The sequence below is a fragment of the Convolutriloba macropyga genome, chromosome 6 (genome assembly GCF_964194025.1).
Source record: "Convolutriloba macropyga chromosome 6, txConMacr16.3, whole genome shotgun sequence".
Lineage (NCBI taxonomy): Eukaryota > Metazoa > Xenacoelomorpha > Acoela > Convolutidae > Convolutriloba > Convolutriloba macropyga.
The window spans coordinates 56,770,925-56,796,813 of record NC_134473.1 but is presented as its reverse complement, the minus strand read 5'-3'; the positions used below and the strand labels follow the sequence as shown (position 1 = coordinate 56,796,813).

General features: G+C 37.1%; 2 protein-coding genes across 4 annotated transcripts in view; both read left to right on the top strand.

The window, feature by feature from the left end:
* Positions 1 to 23,035, top strand: part of LOC142341789 (uncharacterized) — a 110,687-nt gene extending 87,652 nt beyond the window's left edge. For 2 of the 3 annotated variants that reach the window (XM_075393022.1, XM_075393021.1), the window contains exons 14-15: positions 3,467 to 3,622; positions 22,110 to 23,035. In XM_075393022.1, coding sequence (XP_075249137.1) covers positions 3,467 to 3,622; positions 22,110 to 22,880 — 927 coding nt within the window. In that variant the 3' untranslated portion in view covers positions 22,881 to 23,035. The remainder of the gene's footprint in view (positions 1 to 3,466; positions 3,623 to 22,109) is intronic. The other variant, XM_075393023.1, reaches the window with a different exon arrangement.
* A 1,296-nt stretch (positions 23,036 to 24,331) lies between these two features.
* The window catches only part of LOC142341068 (exocyst complex component 8-like), a 41,364-nt gene continuing 39,806 nt past the window's right edge, over positions 24,332 to 25,889 (top strand). Inside the window, exon 1 of the mRNA XM_075391919.1 lies at positions 24,332 to 24,533. Within this exon, the coding sequence (XP_075248034.1) occupies positions 24,406 to 24,533 (128 nt within the window). The 5' untranslated portion in view covers positions 24,332 to 24,405. The remainder of the gene's footprint in view (positions 24,534 to 25,889) is intronic.

Below are 25,889 nucleotides of genomic sequence, written 5' to 3'. Positions count from 1 at the left end.
TCGATTAGAGCTCCCACATGCCACTAGTCGTTCGAGAGCAATTATTCCAACGTTAGTTGGTAATGTTTTTTATGCGCTGCGTTGAGTGATTGACTTCGATTCTGAAAAGTGTTTTCGAGAGAATGGCACACGAGGGCAAGAGGGCAACCGTTTTAGCCGTTTTTTGTCCATTTGACGTATTTTTTTTTACTTGTAATTTCGTTTTTTGTAGAAACGTTTCATCGATGCTGCATTAATGTAACCCTCTAAAATTGAGATCACGGTGTTTTTGAAAGCCTAATAATGCAATTCAAGAGAAAAATGGGCGCATCATATTTTTCAACTATTTAGTCAGTTTTTAGCTTTTAAATGCTCTCGAACGAAGTTTGGAGCAATTATTTTAAATTTTTGTCTTTTATGATGCCAAAATTTTTGATTGAACGTTTTTGCGCTTTCCTTCGAGAACATTCATTGACTTCTTGAGTTAATTTTTCACGTTTGAGTGCTTCATATATGAGTATTCTAAGTGGCATGTGTCACTCTAGCCTCCTCCTATGACTTACATTTTTATTTACTCTGCATTTTTAAGCTCTTACGATTGTAGAATCTTTCCTTCAATTTTTTAACATTGTTTGCTTTGAAATTGAAGTCATTTAATATAATGCAGCACTGAGAATTTGCTGGGATTACATCTAAAATTTTGTAAGTATTTTCGGTATTTTTGTAAGCTATTTTGCGTTTAGTAATTTATAAACATTTTCATTCGATTTTGTGGCTTTGAGTACACCTAAATTTTTTGTTTGTTTTTAGTTTTGATTTACTGGAATATTGATTGAGTTCGGGATTTTAATTCCGTGTCGTTGATAATTCAATTTTCTGGCTTTAGGAACTCATTAGGAGTAAGAATTTCATTTGGAATAACTCGGAGTTTGAAATTCCTTGAAATTTTAATTATTTTGGTTTTAAAAAAATTTGACTTTTTTTTGGCAAAATTTAACATGGTTTCAAATCTTCAAATTCTTTCCCCTTTTTAGTTTTGACAGGTGTTTGATATGTCTTTTACCGAATCCTCAATGCTAAATAATGAATTGTTTGTTTTCTACTTTTTACTGTTGGCTCTCAATTTTCAAAATCACGAAAATGCCTTTTTGTTACTGTGTTTTACAGTATGTTCATTATCAGCAGACCTTGGTTTTGATCATTTTTCCTGACAAATATTTGTGTTGAGTCTTAACCATAACCTATAGGTTTTATCGCTTCGCTTCTATGCGTAGAAAAAGAAATTTGTAGATTCTATCGTTTTTTGGCAATTGTTAGTTTCGATTTTCTTTGTGTCCAGTTAACTTTATATAACATAATGCACTAGAAATTTGTTGAAATCACTATTATAATATTTGTTCTTGTTTTTTATGATATCGTTCTACAATAATATCTAATTTCTGTAAAATTTCTTGCCCTTAGGTTTTGGTAATGAACCATTTTCTGCCTTTCGAACTGAGTTTCGAACTGTTTCTTTCGTCTTTTTTCCTGATAAAGCTCAATTTTTCCAAAGCTAGCGTTCATTATAACAAAAATTGTTCCGAAAAGACAAGTATTTAAAAATTTATAATTTCTGAGACGCAAAAACGAAAAAGTGAGACCTAAACTTTTCGTTCTAATTATTCAGCTCAGTATTTAAAATTGTTATCGACCTTAGGCTTTTCCTTTTTATGTTTTTTAGATCTTATCAGTTTTTGTCCATCTTAAGAGTGTGGGCTAGTTTTCAAACTTACCAGGTATGTTCCCAACAGATATGCTAAGTTTTTTTACGAAATGCACTGGTGAGGTAAACAGTAATTATATTTAGACAAAAGATATTGGTTTCTGCAATTAAGATCTTGATTGGGAGGGTACGAGGCTTCGCCTTGCTTCCGGAGTTGTTCCGTGTGTGTTCTCCTTGGATCTTTTCAGTTTGTGCTTCCTCCCCCAGTGCGTTATGCACTCGCAGTTCCAGAGAACGTGCTATTACATAGAAAATCTTTCGGTAAAATTATAGCACGTGCGTCTGGGATTGCATATAATATGCACCCACTAGGCGGGGTGGGTGTACAAACGGAAAAGATCGTTTTTTATTTCGTCGTCAAGATATTTGTTACGACCAAATGTCACAATCACTTCAAATCTGCTTTTTTATTCATTCATGTATGCAATTTACCTGAATTGCATGCCGTACGTCATAGTTCTCGCTTAGTGGAGGAAGTTTTTTTGTTCATGAGCGTGATTAAGTTGTTCACTTATCTCTCAAAAATGACTCTCCTCACTTTCAAAGTGACGATTTTTTAAATAGCCGCACTGCGATAGCTGGGGTTATTATTGGCCTTCTCTTGGTTTTTTGCAATTCAAAGAATTTGAATTGTATTGGGGCGCTGTCTTTTTTTTAAGATCTGTTCACACATTTTCATGATTTTTGAAGTCAAATTGGAGTAGTGATTTTGGTCACGCCAAAACATGAATTGGAGCGAAAAAGCGAGTGGTTTTGCGGCGTGAAATTTTTTCGCTCTAATTTTTAAGTAGAGTGAGAAAACGGTGTTTGAACAAAAATTCGCTTTTTCGCTAGTGGTTTTTTTGTTCACATGCGGCAATTTCACTGTGGTTTTTACTGTTTTTTTTTCAATATTTTTGATCGGATTTTTTTCGAAATGGTTTTTCCAATCCATGCATCGTTCATTCTGGGCCTATTTTTTATTAGAATTTCTCGTTAGTGATTTTTTTGTTCGCTAGCGGCTTTTTGACATTGATTTTCTGTTTTTTTTTTGTTTATCTGATTTTTTAAATGGTTTTCACAATTCACTCATAGTCCGTTTTAGGTCTAGTTTTTTTGTTAAGGCAATGAAAATTCTTTGAATTGTACGTCAGGACTTGTCCTGCTATGTTTTTTTATTTCGTCTTTGTTTTTTTGGTCTGTCTTTTTTACTGTTTTTTTTTTAGACTGCAGATCTACGAAGCTACTGCGGCTATTTTCTGGCAATCTGCCAGCTATGTTCTTTAATTCAAATAGATGAGTTTTTGTCACTCTAATTGAAGGTTATTTGCGAGCAGTTATTAGAAGCAGCAATAAGCTATACATATAAATATAACTTCTCAGCAATAATAAAATTTCTCTTTTGGTTTGTTTTTGAATCTTTTTGGAACTGCTGATCTACAAAGCTATCGCGGCTGTTTTCTTGTAATCTGCCAGCTATGTTTTTCCTTCCCATAATAGCAATGTCCTTTTGGAGGCAGCGTGCCAGTGAGAAATCGTGAGTCGTCTTGTTTCTTTAAGTTAACATTTTTAGCGCATATTTAGTTACCTTAAGTCTTGCTTACTTTTGATTTAAGCCTTCTTTGTGCAAAATGAATAGTAAATCTGTTTGGAACCGTACCATGACAACGAAATACGATCAGCCATAAATTTATGATTTGAATATGGTTTTTAATGATCCGTTGCTCAAAGAATTTCCATTTTTAGCTGTCTGGGAAGCGGCATGCGTGTCTAACGGGATCGTTTGTTGCACTGGTGAGCTCCAGAACCACTGTGATGGATGTGAAAATTGCAGTGGCAAATAAGTACAGAGTCACATTTCCTTCCTGCATTGAGCTGTCCAAGTATGACATTAACTCACAGGTTGGTTACCAGGTGCTCATGGAAAAAGAGTACCATTTAAAGCTCCTTCAGAAAAAAAAACTTGTCAACTAGATGTTTGATGCCACGAAGTTATTGTTTTTAATAGCCGCCCTCATCTTCTCAGCCGGCTATTATAGCGCTCCTATTTTTTTTTACAATTCAAAGAATTTGAATTGTATTGGGGCGCTGTCTTTTTTTTTTTTAAGATCTGTTCACACATTTTCATGATTTTTGAAGTCAAATTGGAGTAGTGATTTTGGTCACGCCGAAACAGGAAGTGGAGCGAAAAAGCGAGTGGTTTTGCGGCGTGAATTGTTTTCGCTACAAATTTAAAGTAGAGTGAGAAAACGGTGTTTGAACAAAATTGGCTTTCACGCTAGTGGTTTTTTGTTCACATGCGGCAATTTGACTTTGATTTTTACTGTTTTTTCGTTTTTTTGGATCGGATTTTTTTCTAAATGGTTTTACCAATCCATTCATAGTCCGTTCTAGGTCTAGTTTTCTGTTTAGTCAATGAAAATTCTTTGAATTGTACGTCAGGACTTGTCCTGCTATGTTTTTTTTTACTTCGTCGAATAAAAAAATGTTTCGCTTTACCTCATTTTGCCGCCTTTTCAACATTTTGCGTGAAATCTTTTTGACTTCTCTAGGCTAGTTTCTCTCTTCTCTCATTCTTCTAAAAGTGATTTTGAACATCAGTTGCTCAGCAAAGCAATTCAAAATGAACAGAGTCAGTATAAAAAGAAGTCAGAAATAGAAACGGGATAAACCCATAAAGCCCAATTTTAGATGCCCGCTATTTGAACGTCGGTCCTACAAGTATTAGTTACCTCTCTCTAATGCTTATTGTTATTGATAGTAGCCACTGTAGCCTCTCTCTAAGAAACAGAAGTATGTTCAACTACGAAATGCCATCAAAATAAATCGAACTTAAAAAATTGTTTTTGTACAAAAATCTTTTTTTTTTCAATATTTTCTGTTATTTCAATCCCAATCATGCTTATTGGAATCAACGGCGGCTATTTTCCGGCAATCTGCCGGTTATGTTTCCTGTATCTATTAAACAAAATGTTTATTATAGCTGTAAGCTGAGTGCAGCTATATTGCAGTGCTCTGGGTTTTTTTACGACTCGAAGATGAGTATTGGTTTTCTTAAGGTTTTTTTAACCGGAAGTACTATTCGTTCAGACGCTGTTTCAACCTAAAGGCGCAAGTTGCCGTGTGAACTAATTTTTTTGTGCGAGAGAAGTTTTCTGATCATGCGCTGCGTTTAGTGAAATACTTTTTGACTTTGAAAAGAAGTTTTTGACTGAATGGCACATATAGACAACCGTTATTAGCCGTTTTTTCGTCTAAGTGGCCTAGTTTGTTCTTACTTGTAATTTGGTTTTTTGTGGAAATAATTATTTATTCGATGCTATTTTGAAATGTAAACCTCGGAAATTGATGCCACAGTGTTTTGCAGAGCCTGAAAATGCGTTTCAAGTTCAAAATTGGCACTTTTTTCTTGGTAATTCAGTTATGTTTTTGGATTTTTTCTATTAATTTCATTTTTGGATCTTTCAGCCGTCTTTTTGTTAAAATTCAGTTAATATGGTGACTCCCCTTTGATAATTCAAGTACTCAACGCCTCTTTCTACCTCGGTGTAATTTTGTTTTATAAAATTGTAATCCGATTTACGTAGTATTTTTTTCCAATTTTTGTCAGTTATTGTTTGTATTTTGGTTTTAATTACTAGAAATAGTCTTTTTGTGCAACATGAGGGATTTTAATTTCGTTTCAATTAAAATTCAATCAGTTTTTGACGTTAAGTTTTTGAAAAACAGTTGAATTATTTTTATAAGTGCGGTCTTAAAAGTTTTTTGACCTTTTTTATGCAAAATGTTTCATTGTTTCGTATGTTTGAATTCTGCTTTTTGTTTTCTTTGTTCTGTTCAGGAGGATGGATCTTTGTGCCGGATGATTAATTGTCTTTTCTATGTCTCGAATGCTGAACAATGGAAGGTATTCGTTTTTTTTTTATTTTTAACTTTCAAAAATCAAGAATTAGTTTTTTTTGTTACGGTGCTCCTTACTATGTGTCCATATTCTTCACATTCTAGTTTGTATCATTGTAGCGTTGTCATGACACCTACATTTATTTTCCTTCTTTATCGATTTCTTCAGTTTGTAGAAAATTGAACGATTTCAGCTTTTTATTAGATTTTCGCCATTTTTTGGTTGGCAATTGGTTTCATTCAACATAAGGCAGTACTGAGAGTTTGCTAGAAAGCCTTTTTCAAAACTTATTAACATTTTTTGCATTTTTCCAGCCTTGTTTCGTATTGTTATTAAACGACTTTTTGCCTTTGAGTTTTATTCTGTTGTTTTCTATGATTAATTTAGTTTTTGAACGAGTATGAAATCATATTCTCGAGCATATATACAACAAGGAAGAAGTATGTGTTGTTTTTGTCTCATATGCAGTGATTAGAAATATTTTTGTAGTGGTTCTCTGTTTCCTTAATATGAGCATTCTTTTTTGAAAAATTTAACTTAGTTTCTAAGATCATTGTCTGCTGTTTGCTTTCGCGACCTTTTTGAGATTAGAATCATGAATTATTTGAGGGAAATTCATAGCCCTTTTCAGTCTACGAGTATTTTGACGTTGCTAATTATTTCGGACTTTTGTAACGTTACCAAACGTTTAATTTTGCTCCATTTGGTTTCTATTGGTGGCCGTGGTTAAAGTTTCGCCAATTTTTAGATCAAACCTGGGGAGGTAATGAGTTAATGGTTTAATATAAAAGGCAATGGCTTCAGTTGCAATTACGGTTTTTTGTTAAGTTTTGACGATTCGAGACGCTTCCGGAATTCTTCCGGCTATGTTTTTAAATCCAAAGAATTTGAATTGTTTTGGAGCGCTGTCTTTTTATTTAAGATCTGTTCACACATTTTCATGATTTTTGAAGTCAAATTGGAGTTGTGATTTCGGTCACTCCGCAATATGAAGTGGAGTGAAAAACCCGGTGGTTTTGTGGCGTAAAATTTTTTGCTCTAATTACATAGTAGAGTGAGAAAACAGTCTTTGAACAAAAATTCGCTTTCTCGCTAGTGGTTTTTTGTTCACATGCGGCAATTTAACTTTGATTTTTACTGTTTTTTTTCAATTTTTGGATGGGATTTTTTTTCTGAGTGGTTTTTCCAATCCATTCATAGTTCATTCTAGGCCTAATTTTTGTTTAGTCAATGAAAATTTTTTGAATTGTAGGTCAGGACTTGTCCTGCTATGTTTTTTTGTTTCGTCGTCTGACGCTCTTTTTTTTTAACATTTGTTGACACAGCAAAATTGAAAAAGTCAAATCTTATGAATGACTTTTTCCTCTCACTAACGGCATTTGCGCAAGTGACGTCATTTCTTACTATTTAGCCAACGTTTCTAAGTCATTTGCGTGATCAGATTTTGATGATGTGACTTACCTCATTGTATAAAAGGACTTTGCACTTTTTAATTTGAGTTATTATAAGGTCAAAGGAACTCATTTGTGTATTAAAGGTTCCTAATAAAAAGGCTTCTGAGGAATGAATTTTAACAATCTTCATTAATTTATCGAGGAATTTTTTTTGCATAGCGTTTTGAGCGGCGTCGATTTTTCTGCCGGCTATGTCAATTATCTAACTTGTAATAAATTTGAGCTCATAATAGGTATTAAAGTCGCTGTAAATTGGCGTTACTAGGTAACAACGTTAGCCGCAAAACTAGTATCGAAAGGGTGTCATAAAAGTTTTTGTTAATAGCCGCGATTGAGTTAGCTGTCAGCGGGCTTTCATTGACCTTCTCTTTGTTTTGTAAAATCGACAGTATTTGCATTACCTTTCTACGACTGGAAGAGTTATGGTTATCATGATAAATTTTTTTTACTCAAAGAGGCTCTCCCATGGTATCCTGCTTTTATGATAAGTGAGCGAGAAAAAAAACAGGAAGTTTGGGTACAGAATAAAATTTGAAAGTTGTATTTGGCAAACAAATCTGAAGAGTGGAGAAAAGATAGTAGTTTTTAACTTCTTTTTAAAGAGAGCGGGACTTGTAGATGTTTGAAAATTTTTGGGTAGGTGAAGAACAATCGAGCACATTTTGTTCGTGCAGCGTTTTGAAGTTGTTGTTTTTCTAGTTTCATTTCTTTAATGTTTCCTGGGTTTTAGTGTTGACTAAAATATAATAATATTACGGTTGTTTTGACCACATTGTGATGCTTTTTGCTACTTAAATGGAGCTTTAACGCCAATTTGGAGTTTTCTGCTGTTTTCTGGACTATGAGCGATATTATACCCATTGTTTTGTTTCACTTATTGTTAATTGAATTCTAAGTGAAGTCTAACGCACCTATGCATTTCAAAGCAGTTTTTTTTTAATTTGAGAAAGAAAAATTTTGAAATATTTTTGTTCAAGGTTTCCTCCTTTTTTCAAAGTTACAGATGCCAATATGCTTGTTTTGGCTTGCGTGAAGTAGTAGACAATTTTTTTGGTCCTCAGTGCATGTATTAATGTTTTCAATTTTTATATGTACTTGTAATAGTTGAAAAAGTAATTTGACTATTTTTTGGGTTAGTTTTTTTCTTGCGAACTTTATAATCTGACTTGCGATTGTTATTTTTTCTGCTTTCATGCATCAGATGGTAGTTAGTTGAAGGGCTAGTTTTTCATTGAAAATTTATTTATGCTATGCTTTTTAAATCGGTGTAAAAGAATTAAGCTCCTTTTTACTTCCTCTCCCCCCACATATTCACTCCATACATTTCGGTCCTCCCAAAAATCTTTCATTTCCTGATTTCCATTCCCCCAACCTTCTTCCTCGATGCTTTTTATTTGTTGGTTTAATTGAAGAAGTCACAAGTGGTTGGTATTTACTTTCAATATTGTTTATACTAAGGAATTTCCCGTTTTGGACCATAACTTGTGTGCCAATGGCGCGAAAACAGATAAAACCTTGAAATCAAATCGATCGAAAGAGAACCATGTTCGAGGACAGAGCCGACATGTGAGTAGGGATAGCAGGACAGGGCAAACCCAACAATAGCTTTCTTTTCACAGTAATAGCCAAGCTGGTCCGACGATTAGCCATAGGAACATACACGAAGACAATAACAACCACTGTACAATTGTTCCGCACCTGATGGACACTATAACAATAGCTATAACAACAACCTATACAATGGCGTCCCAATCTTCCCGAGTTATCCACCAGACTGGATGCAACACCAAGCACTCATGTTCCAGAACATATTGGTTTTGCCTAAGATATTAATTGATAATTTTACAGGTGATCCTTTGAAATGTCACCAGTGGTTCAGTTTCTTCAAAGCAACCATTCACAACAAGAATGGCCTCTCAGATGCCCAAAAATTGACAAATATCAAAACTAACTCATAAAGAAAGAGATTCCATAACAAAATGCTCATACAATGGAGAGTACTACCACGAAGCCATCGCTGAACTGACCAGGAAGTTTGGCAACCACTGCGTATTAACCCTGCATACCTTGATCAATTGGAGAATTGGCCTAAACCTAGATTAGACGAACCAAACACTTTGAGCTTCTCATCTTTCTTGAGCAGACTTGTGCAAACCTTCCGGCTTCACAACTTCGAATCTGATCTCAAGTCTTCAGCTGTCTTGAGAATGGCCAGAGACAATCTGAACGCTTCCTTGATGATCAGTTGGAATCAACAAACAAGAAGCCGAGATCTGTTGCAACCTAACCCTACCCACTTCGCCTTACCCACAATTGGATTGACTCTACGCAAAAGCGCGTGAGAATATTTCTCCAATACAGAACCAGAGAACCGTAGAGACAATACTTCTAGAAGGTGGGCTACAGATGACATGTCAACTCTGCTCACAAAACCACAGCCTTGGTCGATGTCCCGAATACTCAGAAATGTCAGTGTATGCTTGGCAGAGTTGTGTGAGGAAGTTTAATCTCTGCCCTAACTGCCTAAGAGCTCACGAAAAGGGCCTCTGTCAAGCAAAAACAGGATGCTTATTGGATAAATGCAATGGCTTCCATCACTCTCCACTCCATACGACAGATGAAGGGCAACAACAACAAAATGCACTACCAAGTAGGAACTGGAATCAAATCTCACAAAACAAAATCTCCAGAAACCAGACAAACCAAAACAGTCAAACTATGAACGTTTCTTTAATAATGAAAACCAAAGGCAGCAGATAAGTTCGAACTACAACCAACAGAATAGAAACCAGAATTGACAATGTGGATCCAACAGCAGCACTTCACACAGGGGCAACAGAAATAAAAACGGTTTTCACCATCAGCCGATGAAAACGCAGAACAACAACTGACAGCAGAATAACTTTCAGCCTACTGTAGCCCAACAGCAGGCAACTACTCCGCAACCAAAATACACTTGCAGCAACCAACAGAAAAATTCTTGGATCAGAGCTCAGATAGAGTTGCAGCCAATACCAGTAACGTTTCTCAACAGAGATATTTGCATTAAAACCTACGCACTGCTGGCAAGTGGCAGTGAAAACAAACAATAACACAGAAGGTTGACAATGCACTTCAAGCTCAGCAACCCAAAGACATAACCCTACCACTCACTTCACTTCATGGTGAACACTTAGTTGAAACAGTAGATGTAATTATCGGGATGAGAGCTTTGTACAGCAGTTGTCCTGTGACGCAACAGAATACCTGTGTACGCAACAGCAATGGAGGAGTTTCGGATGAGAGTTGAAATTGAGATGTTGAATTTGATCTGCAGAGACCAATCTCACCACCAGAACATAAGTTTTCCAACGATCAGGGACAACCGGATAGGATTACTGATTGGAGCATATGCATTTACAGCAACAGTTCCCTGACAACCTTAACTGGACCCACTGGCACCCCATAGGGAGTCAACACTCTGCTTGGTTGGACACTGACGGGGCCCATTACTCAGCGGTTCTCACAGAAAAGGGTCGGGCAATCAAACAACACAAGCATAGCACTTTCCAATCATATCAAGAGACAACAAAGCGATCAAGATGAAGATCTTCTTCAGCTTTTCTGGATAATTGACGGAGTGAAATTCAATCACTATTCCTACAAGGGACAGTCTTCAGATGACAAAAAAGCTGTGCCCATCCTCAATGATACCATAAAACACATTGGTGACAGATACCAGATTGGACTTCCATGGAAAAAAGACATTACACTCCTAACAACTACTTCATGGCCAAGGTTCAGTGGCACGCTCTGGAACAGAGGTTGGTCAGGGACACCAACTTGAGAGACCGCTACGAAGAAACAATCAAAAAAAGATTTGGATAAGAAATACATCACAACTGCAGACCTCATCACCCTTCCACACTTGTTACCTTCCTCATCACCCAGTGATCAACAAACAGAAGCCAGACAAAACCGGCAGAGTCACAAACGCTGCTTCAAATTATCAGGGAATATCACAGGGCCAGATCTACTTTGGCCTTCTTCTCTGCTTCAGAGAGTACTCAAAAGCAGTCAGTGGACATAGAGGCAATGTTCATGCAGATTGGCATCCAAGCACAAGACCAGGACAGGTCCGACGATTAGCCGTAGGAACATACACGAAGACAATAACAACCACTGTACAATTGTTCCGCACCTGATGGACACTATAACAATAGCTATAACAACAACCTATACAATGGCGTCCCGATCTTCCCGAGTTATCCACCAGACTGGATGCAACACCAAGCACTCATGTTCCAGAACATATTGGTTTTGCCTAAGATATTAATTGATAATTTTACAGGTGATCCTTTGAAATGTCACCAGTGGTTCAGTTTCTTCAAAGCAACCATTCACAACAAGAATGGCCTCTCAGATGCCAAAAAAATGACAAATATCAAAACTAACTCATAAAGAAAGAGATTCCATAACAAAATGCTCATACAATGGAGAGTACTACCACGAAGCCATCGCTGAACTGACCAGGAAGTTTGGCAACCACTGCGTATTAACCCTGCATACCTTGATCAATTGGAGAATTGGCCTAAACCTAGATTAGACGAACCAAACACTTTGAGCTTCTCATCTTTCTTGAGCAGACTTGTGCAAACCTTCCGGCTTCACAACTTTGAATCTGATCTCAAGTCTTCAGCTGTCTTGAGAATGGCCAGAGACAATCTGAACGCTTCCTTGATGATCAGTTGGAATCAACAAACAAGAAGCCGAGCTCTGTTGCAACCTAACCCTACCCACTTCGCCTTACCCACAATTGGATTGACTCTACGCAAAAGCGCGTGAGAATATTTCTCCAATACAGAACCAGAGAACCGTAGAGACAATACTTCTAGAAGGTGGGCTACAGATGACATGTCAACTCTGCTCACAAAACCACAGCCTTGGTCGATGTCCCGAATACTCAGAAATGTCAGTGTATTCTTGGCAGAGTTGTGTGAGGAAGTTTAATCTCTGCCCTAACTGCCTAAGAGCTCACGAAAAGGGCCTCTGTCAAGCAAAAACAGGATGCTTATTGGATAAATGCAATGGCTTCCATCACTCTCCACTCCATACGACAGATGAAGGGCAACAACAACAAAATGCACTACCAAGTAGGAACTGGAATCAAATCTCACAAAACAAAATCTCCAGAAACCAGACAAACCAAAACAGTCAAACTATGAACGTTTCTTTTATAATGAAAACCAAAGGCAGCAGATAAGTTCGAACTACAACCAACAGAATAGAAACCAGAATTGACAATGTGGATCCAACAGCAGCACTTCACACAGGGGCAACAGAAATAAAAACGGTTTTCACCATCAGCCGATGAAAACGCAGAACAACAACTGACAGCAGAATAACTTTCAGCGTACTGTAGCCCAACAGCAGGCAACTACTCCGCAACAAAAATACACTTGCAGCAACCAACAGAAAAATTCTTGGATCAGAGCTCAGATAGAGTTGCAGCCAATACCAGTAACGTTTCTCAACAGAGATATTTGCATTAAAACCTACGCACTGCTGGCAAGTGGCAGTGAAAACAAACAATAACACAGAAGGTTGACAATGCACTTCAAGCTCAGCAACCCAAAGACATAACCCTACCACTCGCTTCACTTCATGGTGAACACTTAGTTAAAACAGTAGATGTAATGATCGGGATAAGAGCTTTGTACGGCAGTTGTCCTGTGACGCAACAGAATACCTGTGTACGCAACAGCAATGGAGGAGTTTCGGATGAGAGTTGAAATTGAGATGTTGAATGAGATCTGCAGAGACCAATCTCACCACCAGAACATAAGTTTTCCAACGATCAGGGACAACCGGATAGGATTACTGATTGGAGCAGATGCATTTACAGCAACAGTTCCCTGACAACCACAACTGGACCCACTGGCACCCCATAGGGAGTCAACACTCTGCTTGGTTGGACACTGACGGGGCCCATTACTCAGCGGTTCTCACAGAAAAGGGTCGGGCAATCAAACAACACAAGCATAGCACTTTCCAATCATATCAAGAGACAACAAAGCGATCAAGATGAAGATCTTCTTCAGCTTTTCTGGATAATTGACGGAGTGAAATTCAATCACTATTCCTACAAGGGACAGTCTTCAGATGACAAAAAAGCTGTGCCCATCCTCAATGATACCATAAAACACATTGGTGACAGATACCAGATTGGACTTCCATGGAAAAAAGACATTACACTCCTAACAACTACTTCATGGCCAAGGTTCAGTGGCACGCTCTGGAACAGAGGTTGGTCAGGGACACCAACTTGAGAGACCGCTACGAAGAAACAATCAAAAAAAGATTTGGATAACAAATACATCACAACTGCAGACCTCATCACCCTTCCTCATCACCCAGTCCACACTTGTTACCTTCCTCATCACCTAGTGATCAACAAACAGAAGCCAGACAAAACCCGCAGAGTCACAAACGCTGCTTCAAATTATCAGGGAATATCACAGGGCCAGATCTACTTTGGCCTTCTTCTCTGCTTCAGAGAGTACTCAAAAGCAGTCAGTGGACATAGAGGCAATGTTCATGCAGATTGGCATCCAAGCACAAGACCAGGACAGTCTAAGTTTTCTGTGGACAGAGGATGGCAATGAGAAAATCTTCAAATACAACCGACTCATTTTTGGAGCCACATGTTTACCTTCTTGTGCGATCTTTATTCTGCAGAAGGGGGCAAATGAACACAAACAAGAGCATCCAGAGGCGTACACATCAATTATGCAGCGTTCTACATGGATGATTTCATGCAGACCTACCCTTCTGAAGAGGAGGCCCGCAGATGTGCAGAGGAGATGAAAACTCTTTCGTAGACAGGATTAAATTTGACAAAGTTCCTATGGAGCAAAATTACGAGACTGCTGATTGAAAAGGCACGCCATGACTGTGGCCATCAGTGCGTGGAACATGTGAAGGCTCACCTGCAACAGACTTTCCTGATGATTAGATTGAGAAAAGTACTGAGAAGTCTGGGAAATACTATTTCATTTGCATACGATGGAGGGCAGACAATGTAAGACCGAAGATGGCTGATTTGCCTGAATTCAGATTTCCATATGTAAACAAGCAGTACCCTTTCGTCAATACAGGAATTGAAATGTTTGGACCTTTCTACATTGAGAGAGGGCACTCAGATGCACTACGTATGCTTGTTCACATGTCTGGTCACCAGAGCTGTCCACCTAGAAGTATGCCATGACCTATCAATCGATTGTCTCATGGCCATCCGCAGATTTGTATCACGACGTGGATACCCCGACTTCATTGTGAGTGACAATGCCAAAAACTTCATTGGAACCAATCAGGCAATGAAGTAAAAAAATTCCAGGGAAACTAGCAGCCAGACAACGAGTACATCAGACTGCAATTGGCTCAACGGAACATTCGGTGGATTTTCAATCCACCATTGGCATCACAATTGGGAGGAGCGTAGAAAAAGTCAATACATACGGCAAAGATGACTCTACTAATAGTGCTGGACAGTCCGAAACTAACACTCTCAATTTTTCACAGTTGTGGCAGAAGCTGATGCAATTTTGAACTCCAGGCCATTGACTCATGTGGGCTGCCTCATCTCAGATGAGGGACCACTTACGCCTAATCACTTCTTATTTCGCACGCATCACATATGTTTGAACCCTTTTTTGAAAAACAACCAGCGGTTCTCCACTAATAATAGTTGACGCTGACACTACTTGATCACTACTGGAGCAGGCTGCTAAAGGAATATGTTCCTGAGCTCAACAAGAGAATGAAGTGGCAAAAATCAAATGATGAGCTGGACGAGGGTGACATTGTGTAGGTGCTCAGGGACTTCACACCCCGAGGAATCAGGCCTCGTGGAAGGATTGTGAAAGCACACAGAGGTTCAGATGGAATACCGAGGAGCTTCGACATCCGTACGGCTACAGGAATGGTCCACAGACTAGCGTTAACCCTATGCCGTGTATTCCCACGATTGTCAGATACTCCGGAATGTCTTGAAACAAGTTAATTGAAACACACACAAAAAACTCAATATCAGAATGAAAACTTTGCTGCTGTATTTTATTGTGTTTACCTTTTCATATCAATTATTGACTTTTTGTTGCCGGGAGTGTAGGGGAGCCAAGTTCTTTTTACTTTATCTCCCCCACGCGCTTTTCCTTCTCCCACACATACATTTCTGCCCTCCCAAGTCCTTTTTTTCCTTATTTCCATTCCCGTTTTCCATTCACCTTTTCCATTGATGCTCTTTATATTTGTTGATTTAAATGTAGAAGTCAGAAGTTGTTGACATTCACTTCCAATATTATTTATAGAAAGAGATTTCCCGTTTTGGACCTTAACTTGTATGCCAATGGCGTGAATTTTAATGTATATATAGAGCTTGATTTGCTACCATGAGTGCGACTCTCAGAACTACAGATATTGTTGTAAAATTGTCTTGGTATCCAAGACTTGGGCTGAAGAGCATAAACAGTTGGTCAATTGGTTGTAAATCAGGATTTCAATGTCAATTGCTCACGTAAAAAATATATTTACTATGATGTAATTGTTAGTGGCTCACGTAAAAGTTTTGGTGTAATAGCCGCAAAGCGATAGGTGAGGCTATTTTTGGCCTTCTCTTGTTTTTTTAATTTTGTCAAAAGGATTTTTGTTACGACCATGTGAAGTTACAATCACCACTTCGTTCACCGGTTTTTGTTCATTCGTTCATGCAGCTTCAATTGAATTGCGTGCGTGACGTCATTTTTAACTCTTAGTGGAGAATGTTTTTTGTTCATTCCAGTGATTCAGCTTTTGGTCACAGGTGACTTGCCTCACTCTCAAATATGAGTTGCTCACTCTGAAATTGACTTTCGTTAACTTTAAATCTTTGAGATAAGGTCAAATGATTGCGGTCACGCTGGTATTGAAACGATTGAAAAGCGAGTCGTTTCAAGGCATAATTTTGCAAAAAAGTGTTTGAAGGGAGAAAAGTGTTTGAACCACTTTTGACATTCGGCCTTTTGACTCATGTTTCATTTTTTTCTCTTCTTTCTTGAATGGTACACTATGGTACCAAAAAGCTACGTACAGCATGATTTCTGCATTCAAAGCATGATTAGTGCTTCATAAGCATGATTTGCGCGAAGCCGTGAAGAAAGATGAGCAATTTAGAAATTTTAAGAGAAATTTCATTCTCACTTTCTCCGCTTAAACAGAAAAGATGGTTAAACCGCTTTGTTCTTATACCGTTTGCCAAGTTGTTACGCTAAGAGATGTCGGATTTTCATGGTCTAAAATACAAAAGCAACTCAAATTAAAATCAAGATCCAGTGCACAGTATGCGTACAACCGTTACCTGAAAAACAACAGTTTCGAGGCCCAAAAATCGAGCGGAAGACCCCCCAAAATTGTCAAAAAAATCAGAAAAGTTAGTTGCCGATGTTTTGAAAGATCCCAAAACCTCACTGGAGCGAATTCGTGTGGCTCATAACGCTTTCTCTTGCTACGATACAATTTACAGAGGTACAGTTAGACGAATTCTCAAAAAATATGGTGTTTTCAAGAAATGCTGCAAAAAAAGTCAGTTTGAAGAAGAAAAGCAAGTGTTTTCGTTGAAAATGGTGTATTAATATGCTCAAGAAGCCGTTCTCTTTCTGGCAGAATGTGGTTTTTACTGATGAAACAAGGGTGCGCATCTCCAGCGACGGAATCGTTAGAGTTTTTCGAAGAAATGGAACGAGATTTCTTGAAAAAAATACAAAAAATTTGAGTTCGGACAAACGATCACTTATGTTTTGGGGTGCAATACGATCAGATGGACGGAAATTGCTTGTTAAGTGTCCAAACAAGCTAAACGCTGTCGGTTATTTGGAAATTTTGAAAATTTACGAAGAAAAAATGCATTTCCTGGACCTTATTTTTCAGCAAGATAATGCTCCTGTGCATAAATCGAAGATTATCGGCAATTTCTTCCAAGAAAACGAGTGGGAGGTACTGGAATGGCCAGCATTCAGTCCAGATCTGAATCCTATATAAAATTTATGGGTGATTTTGAAGCAGCGATTACGAAAACAGATAGTTTTTTGGGAAAATTTAGAAGAAAAAGTGTATGAAATTTGGAATTAAATTGACGCAGACGTCCTGAGAAACCTGTATGAAAACTATACAAACTTTCTACTAAACGTTAAAAAAGCTAAAGGTGTAATGATGCGTTATTAGAGAACTAATTTGAACTCAAAATGTTTTATTAATTGTTGTCTGTATTGCTTTTTAAAAAATCTTAAGGTGTACGTAGCTTTTTGGTACCATAGTGTATTTGAGGGCAGCTAATAGAATCAGCAATACTCCGCATTTTAAGAGTTTCTTTTACCTATTTCTTTTACCATCTTTTACCATGGTCTATTTCTTTTACCATCTTTTTGAGACTGCTCATCTACGAAGCTATTGCGGCTATTTTCTGGCAATCTGCGAACTATGTTTAATTGTGTCCAAAATTGAAGAGCGGAGAAAACAGACTGATAATTTTTTCCAAAACTTTTTTTCTAAGTGAGCACATTTTTTGATCACTTCTTCTAAAGAAAGCTTTAAGTTTGAATTTTGGCCAAAGTTGTTTCGCAGTTATGGTATAGCAATTGTACGTTGAAACATTTGTGACCACCTCAAGCAATTAGACGTATATTGCGGATCTGAGTTATATGTTTTTTCCGTGTTAGACAATTTGCTTGCAGCTTTGCATTGTTTTTTGCTGAAGTTAGTTTTATTAAAATTTTTGAGCTGTTTTTAAAGTGTAAATTGAGTTAGTTTAATCTCATTTTGGATAGCTTTGTCTATTTGGCAAAAACTTTTTATGGTTATTTCTTTTTCATTTACGCTTTTCGCAATCGTTTTTCTGGTGTAATCCTATATTGAGAGTCATTCTGTGATTTTACTAAGAAAAAGACAAATGAGTGTTAGACAGGGCTGTTTTTACGGTATTGAATAAAACAAATTTGTGTTTTTCAATTTTTTTGCTTTAAAAATTTTGTCCTTTCCACGTTTTAATCGCGGAGACAATTCATCAATGTGTTTTCGAAGGACAGTTATTGGGAGGTGTTGCTTTTAAAGATGGTAAATTGTAAAAAGAAATTACTTTTGATATTTTCCTTCATTTTCTCTTCTTTCGCGCTATAGCTATTTCGGGGTAAACAATCGGTTCTGATGGGCATAATTGTAATAACTTCAAGGTCTTATTAAGGTTTCCAGTTGATAGCTCAGGTATCGACAGCAACCACTGGCGTTCCGACGTTTTCACTCGTGCATAATTTGTTCACTTTCGCTTTTAGTCTATTCCTTTCTTGTGATGAATATTTCGTTGTGTCTTGATTTTTGTATATATATATATATATTTATTTACGTGTTTTATTTATTTTATTTAGTTTATTTATTTAATTTTGCCGTTTTTTTATTGTTTTTTTTTCTCGTCCACTTTTCGGAATGTCCTGTGACGTCGCGTTAACTTCAAATCAGCTTTTTGTTTCATCAAATTAGCTTCATGGGATTTTTTGACTGAATTGCGTGCGTTAATTTCTGACCCTTTTTGAATCCAGTTTTTGTTCATCCGCGGAAATAATTTCAGTCATGACTTATTATTTCTCTCTCAAAATGACCTTTATAATATTTCAAGTCAAATACAGGTATCGGAAGCTATCACAGCCGTTTAATTTCAATCAGTCAGATATGTTTTAATTGCTCTCGAGCACCTGTAGGGGTTTGACTCCGTTGTCATCTCAACTGGCTAAAATTGCTCCCATTTTTTAATTGATCAAAATTTTGTTTTGGTTTACTAAATTTGGCTGGCTTTAGTTAATTTTCCTAAAATTTTGTTGATAAATTTTGCTAATCTCATTCTTCGCTCAATGTGCTGAATGCTGAAAGCGCGTTCAAATATTAGTTGCTCAGGAAAGCACTTTGGCATTTTCTTTATTTAACCCAATTGGGGTTATAGGAATCATTGGCGGCTATTTTTGCTCTCTGTGGGTTTGTATGGTTGTTTTCTATAGCTGTAAGCTGAGTATAGTATTTGGATACTCTTAGCTTATCTTCTTGTTTCGTTGTCGGCCCTTTTTCATTTTTTCAGCGCCTGTATCGCTCAAAGGAGTGGATTTTATCCACTTGTTCTTGCCGCTCTATAGCGTCTTTTATACGCTTGACGCTATCCTTTTTAATAATCAGTGGCGAGTTTTACTTGAATTGCTTGATTTGTTATTGCCATAAATGACTGACCACTCTATCATAATGATTTTCAAGGCCAGCTCAGGTTACTTCAAAACCTTTTCAAGGCCAATAGAAGACAACTGCTTTTTGATGTCCGGTAAAATTCAGACATTCGGCTGTCCAAATTTGTTTTGTTTTCGAAATGCCATTCTTAATTTGCAGGCTTAGTTTTCATCATTGATATTGCTGCCAATCATAAACTAAACATGTCGGAACATTCTGTGCCCCCGCCCCACATAATCATTTTTTTTCTTTTATGACTTTTCTTGCAGCGAGTTCACATATGATTTCTCACTTTTTCTCGATTTAGTAATTTTTCAATTTGTTTCTCAAGTGTGCTGTAGAAAGCGATCTCTAAGAAAGCAATCTCTCCCTTGGATCTATTCTGTTTTGGCCCCTCAGTGGTTTTTATGCCCCCAGTTACAAATTATTTGTTGTTATATAGCACGTTACTATGTTAAAAAATAGCACGTGCGCCTGGAGATATAAGCCCACTAAGATGGGGGGAACAGAATGGATCCTTTCCCATTATAAGGCAACGTTTCTGCATTTTTTTTGAATTTTAAAAAAAACAACGGCTCAACAGGCTATTATCGCGAGTATACTTTCTAAAATTTTAAGAAATTGAATTGTATCAGGGCTCTGTTTTTTCATGATCTCGTTTTTTTGACATTTGGCAGTGAGAAGTCAAATTGTAGTCGTGTTTTTAATCATGTTGGAGTAGTAAAAAGAGCAAAAAGCGAGTTTTCCAAACTGCTTTCACAGTGGAGTGAGAAATTGATGTTGGAACAGATATTTGGTCTTAGAAAGCAAATTTTTTCCAAGTACTCCGTTTTGACTTGCTTTACTGTATTTCTTTTAAGGGGCCATGAATGTGTTCTAATGCATAGTTGAAATTTCCAAACAACGGCAAACACGTGAAAAATTTCAATCGCCCAAATTTAGTTGAACAAGAAATACTTTTTGAGTATATAGATTTCCTTGACACTACTTGTTTCCAAAAATTGTTTATAATTTTTCTTGCGTTTTCCCATATATTACAGAATATAATAAAATTGTTAACGATAGTGTTATAGTTAAACATTTAAAGATAGAAGATTAGCACTGAATTGTTTGACAACTCAATCTCATTAATAGCAGGTTTTTTTTATAAAAAATCTGTCCTCTTTCTTTTAAAACAAAAATTAATATGTTTAGTGGTATTTGCTCTTATGACTATGATATTACGAGTTTTCCGAAATTTTTTGTCTTTCTGATAGGTGAAGACTCCTAGTATTAACACTCCTTCCATGGTTTTTTGGGCATTTTTCCCGGGAAAATCGTTAAAATGAGTTGATGTAGGAGCTGGGGAATCCTAACTTAATATTTAAATACGCCTTTTCCTTTAAAACAATAGGTATATATTTGTTTACTGTAATGGAAGCATATAGAGAAATCAACTGTAATAAAGACAACAAAGCTTATGAAGCTAAAACGTGGGTTACATAAAAATCATGACTTCTACCTTTCCGATTTGATTTCATTTTGAAAGATTTGAATTTTTGTTACATGGCTATACTTGATACCATGACCTCTAAATGCTACTGTATCCTACATATCTCCCCTTCCTGATCAATCGAGAATACACATAGACCTTTCACAGCAGGTCGAAGACCAAAAATGTGTCGCTATCTTCTCTATTTTGCTGAAAAAGCAAAATCATGTAAAGCATGGTGTCAGTGGCCAGGACAGAAGCCCAAAAACGTAGAGCCAACGTCTCGTGCAAACTCTCCAGCAAATCGGTCAAACTAGTAACCCCTAGTTTGTGCGCGGCAACCTCTGGGGTAATCTCTGCATTTGTATAGCCGCTAAATTAGGAGACAATTCAATTGATTTCATAGCAGACAGGTTCGATGACATCAATAATTATGCCTAGTTTTGTTAATACAAACTTCGTAAGACCTACTGTAACAAAACTTAGAACAGTCGATGGAGATTCAATTAAAATTTTTGGCAGAAGGTCGTTATCAATTTGATTCCTTCTTTGCGAAGAACTATTTGACTTTTTGTTACATGAATATACTTGATACCATGACCTCTAAATGCTACTGTATCCTAACAGTATCAAATTCTTTAAACCGCTAAACAGAATTAGTTTACGTTTTGCTAGAAACAATATGAAACTAAGCTACAAGTTGGCTGAAATATGATGACAAAGGGACAACGCTCAAACAGGTAGTGATATTTGGTGTTAACTGAAAACACTATCTATATAGGTTCGACTATAACTTTTTATGAAGCTAATTGGACCTTTGCCTATTGAGACGCCATTTTCTGTGAGTTTTTTGTGCATAAATGTGCAAGACAAGTCCTATTGACGTTTAAAGGAGGCCCAAATTCGCAGAACATTTTTTCCAGTAAATTGCTTACGGTTTTGAAGTTTTAACACTTTTCTCCAAAATTTTAATTTATCTTTGTCTGCGTTTGATATTCTTTTTGCTCAAAATGCTTTTAAACAGCAATTGCTGAGCAAAGCAATCAATGAACAGAGTCATTGACGAAAAACGAAGTCTGGATTAGAAACGACAATTTGGTCTTTGCTTGAAGTCGCAGTTGAGGTCACAGGACTCAATCATTGCTTTCGTCTGGCAATCTATCGGAACTATTTTGCTTCTGTTATTGAGAGAGGACTACCGTTTGACGCACGTCAGGGATTGTTTTTTTACGCAAATGAATAGTTAAGAAGTTGACCTGCTATAGATGTAAATGACTTTTACGTTTTCAGTCGGTGAAGGTGCTCGAGGAAAGAGAGCGTTCGCTTGAGTTCTATCAGATAAAGCCCCAGGACCACCTAATGTGGAGAGAGCTGGAATGTGATCCTGCAGAGCTGAAACCTGACACGGATGCCAATTATCGAGAGACTGGATTTGCAGGCTCAAACCTTCTTTCTGGTGGCGGTGGTGGAGTGGTTGGAAGTTCTGGAATCCTCAATAATGCAAAATGTGCAGATGATGTTGATCCAGAGAAGAATGCTGCAGCTGATGCGACACACCAACTCTCCAAAAATGACGAATCAGTTGTAAACTGTCAGTACCGGGAAACAATCTCGGCTGCTAGTGGCACGGGGCAAAATAGCAGTGTTATCGAGATTCATGCTGTCACTCGTCAGCGGGATCCAGTTGAAAACGTTAATTTGGGAAACGTGAGTGGACTATCGGAATCTGTTTTGTCATTGGTCAAAAATCAACTGAGTAGCGAAAAAGGTTCAGATAACAAAACAGAATGTGCTCACGGAAATGAAAATGACTATCAATTTTTGTCGAACAGATTTGTTGATTCATCGGGAGATATTGGTGGTTATACCAAGGAACAAGGGTCGCAAGTGAGTGGGTCTTACGTCCTAAATGGCATTTCTCAAAATCAAAAGGCAAGAAATGATTTTTTCAGCACTGAAATTGATAGAATCGCTGCTGAAACTCTGAACAGAGCAAATGGTGATGAGCTCGGTAGCTCTGAAGTCTCGCAACAGAGTGATTCGTCTGTCATTAGCTGCTAGCGGTCACGAAAAAGATGAAAATAAGAATTAAAAAGATGAAATAAGAATTAAAAATTGCTTTTTGTTTGCTAGACTAATGCTTGAAAGTTTTCTGTTGGATTGATCGATTGCTATTTGATGAATTATATAGATTAATAATTTATTTTGTGTGACTATTTCAGTTTTTAGCACTTTCAGGTTGGAAAGCATTCATTTTGGAATGCATAATTGCTGTGCTATAATTATTGCAGACTTTAATCTGCATATGGTTTATTGAGAAACGTTCGTAGTCCCCTGGAACACGGATGCTGAGTTTGGTAGCAAGGCGTTTGAATTAACTAGCGCTCTTCAAAACGCTTTTTCAAAATTTTGCGGAAAAAAAATTATAAAAAAATTAAACGATTTGCGAAAAAACAATCTTGAAGCCGGATTTCAAGCATTTTTTCGAAACGAAATAGTAGTAGTTTAACTTACGCAACTTTGTCCACATTTTTGCAAATTTCCTTCAAAAGGGTCTCCTGATCAATTTCAATTATCTCAAAACACGGGTACCAAAATCTATTTTTCGCAATTGTTACGCATATTTTCGCATCCAACGGACTTTGAAGAAATTGCACTGGCTACCCATCGAGCAACGAATGAAGTTTAAGTCGTGCTGTATAATGTTTTGCGTTTTTCACAATTGGAACTGTGCATATTACCTATTGAAATTGGTTAAAAGAAATATATCCTCTGTTAACCCTTCGCGAGGAAAAAGTTTGTCGTGCCAAGATACAGAACAGAATTGGGAAGAAATTCTTTCTCGTATCAAAGCGCTGTGTTTTAGAACTCGCTTTGTTCTTTTGTGACTGACATCAATGAATTTGCAGCTTTTATAAGTGCTCTCAAGACGTTTCTCTTCCGTAAATCTTTCTGAATTGCTCCCCACTCTGGAGTTCAAGAAGGAGTGGCTAAACAAATAAACATTTCTTTTGCCACCATCTACGGGACTTTTAATACGCAGAGTTGGTGTTGCTCGGTAACAAAATTGAATTGAAGCTCAACAGAGAATACTGGTCTTTCGGTTTCCTAGATTTTATTCCGGGTTTATGATTTGAACTGTTTGAATATCTTAAATGGTCTAGTCTCCGAGTGTTTCTTTGTTTGAGATTTTCAAATTTTGAGTTACTTTGCCCATAATTAATCGATTCAGTACTAATCAGAGATTGAATTGTTTCTCTCATTTCGTGATGCTCTGTTCCCGAAAAACGTTTCTGACTTCTACTTTCTGAGGTGGCGATTGGCGAGCTTGATGTTTAATTTTTCGGCAGTTATGACAAAACTTTATAATGGCAAATATAAATTGTAATAGGTAGCTCTCTTAGTAGGCTAAACATACCATTATCAATGCAAAGACGCTCATGAGTTTGTTCACACATTGTAATGAAATCAAATTGTTCTACAAGAGTAAAAGGCGACTATTCAGTCAGCTTATCAGGTGGTTTTTTTTCAGATAATATAGTTTTGGTGCATCGGTGGAGAAAAGAGGTCATTCACTTAGGCAACAATGAATTCCTCCACCTCCGATTATGCCGTGTTGAAGCAGCAAATGAGCGAAGAACAGATCTCTCTGTTTGTGAGGCGACTGGCACAACAGGAGATTGAGTTCGAAGACTTCAAAGCTCACTTTACTCAGTTAGTCACATTAATAGTTACAGGAATTGACACGATTTATGAATTGCCGAAAACGAAATTTAAGCCTTTACTGTAATGGTGCGTGTCTTTTTAATAACCGCAAAGCGATAGCTGATGCTGCTATTATTGGCCTTCTCTTGTATTTTTTACGACTCGAAGAGGAGTATTGGTTTTCTTAAGGCTTTTTTTTTTACCGGAAGTACTATTCGTTCAGACGATTTTTTAATAGCCGCCCTCTTCTCAGCCGGCTATTATAGCGCTCCTAATTTTTTTTACTTCGTCGAACTTTTTTTCGCTTTACCTATTTTGCCGCTTTTTCGACATTTTGCGTGAAATCTTTTTGACTTCTCTAGGCTAGTTTCACTCTTCTTTCATTCTGCTCAAAGTCATTTTAAACAGCAGCTGCTCAGCAAAGCAATTCAAAATGAAGAGAGTCAGTGTTAAAAAATCAAAGTCAGAAATAGAAACGGGATAAAGCCCATTTTTAGATGCCCAGTACTTGAATTTTGTTCTCGTAAGTTTTATCTACTATCTATAATGCTTATTAATAGCCGCCCTCATCTTCTCAGCCGGCTATTATAGCGCTCCTGTTTTTTTACTTTGTCGAACTTTTTTCGCTTTACCCATTTTGTCGCTTTTTCGACATTTTGCGTGAAATCTTTTTGACATCTCTAGGCTAGTTTCACTCTTCTGTCATTCTGCTCAAAGTCCTTTTAAACAGCAGCTGCTCAGCAAAGCAGTTCAAAATGAAGAGAGTCAGTATTAAAAAATCAAAGTCAGAAATAGAAACGGGATAAAGCCCATTTTTAGATGCCCGGTACTTGAACTTTGTTATCATAAGTTTTAGTTACTATCTATAATGCTTATTGGTATTGATACTAGACCCTCTAGCCTCTCCTTGAGAGACAGGAGTATATTCAATTACAAAATGACATCAAAATAAATTGCACTTAAAATGTTTTTATACAAAAATCAATTTTTGTTGATTTTTTTTCGTTTCTTTCAATCCCAATAGAGTTATGGGAATCAACGGCGGCTATTTTCCGGCAATCTGCCGGGTATGTTTGACCTAAAAGCGAAAGTGAGTAAAATTGCCGTGTGAAATAAATTTTTCTGAGCGAGAGAAGTTTTTTTGAACATGTGCTGCGTTTAGTGAATGACTTTTTGACTTTGAAAAGTAGTTTTTGACTGAATGGCACATATATATAACCGTTTTTGGCCGTTTTGTTGTCCAGGTGGGCCATTTTTTGCTTTTAATTTGGTTTTTGCGGAAATAATTTTTATTCTAGGCTATATTGAAATGCAAACCTCGGCAATGGCAATTAATACCACGCTATATTGAAATGCAAACCTCGG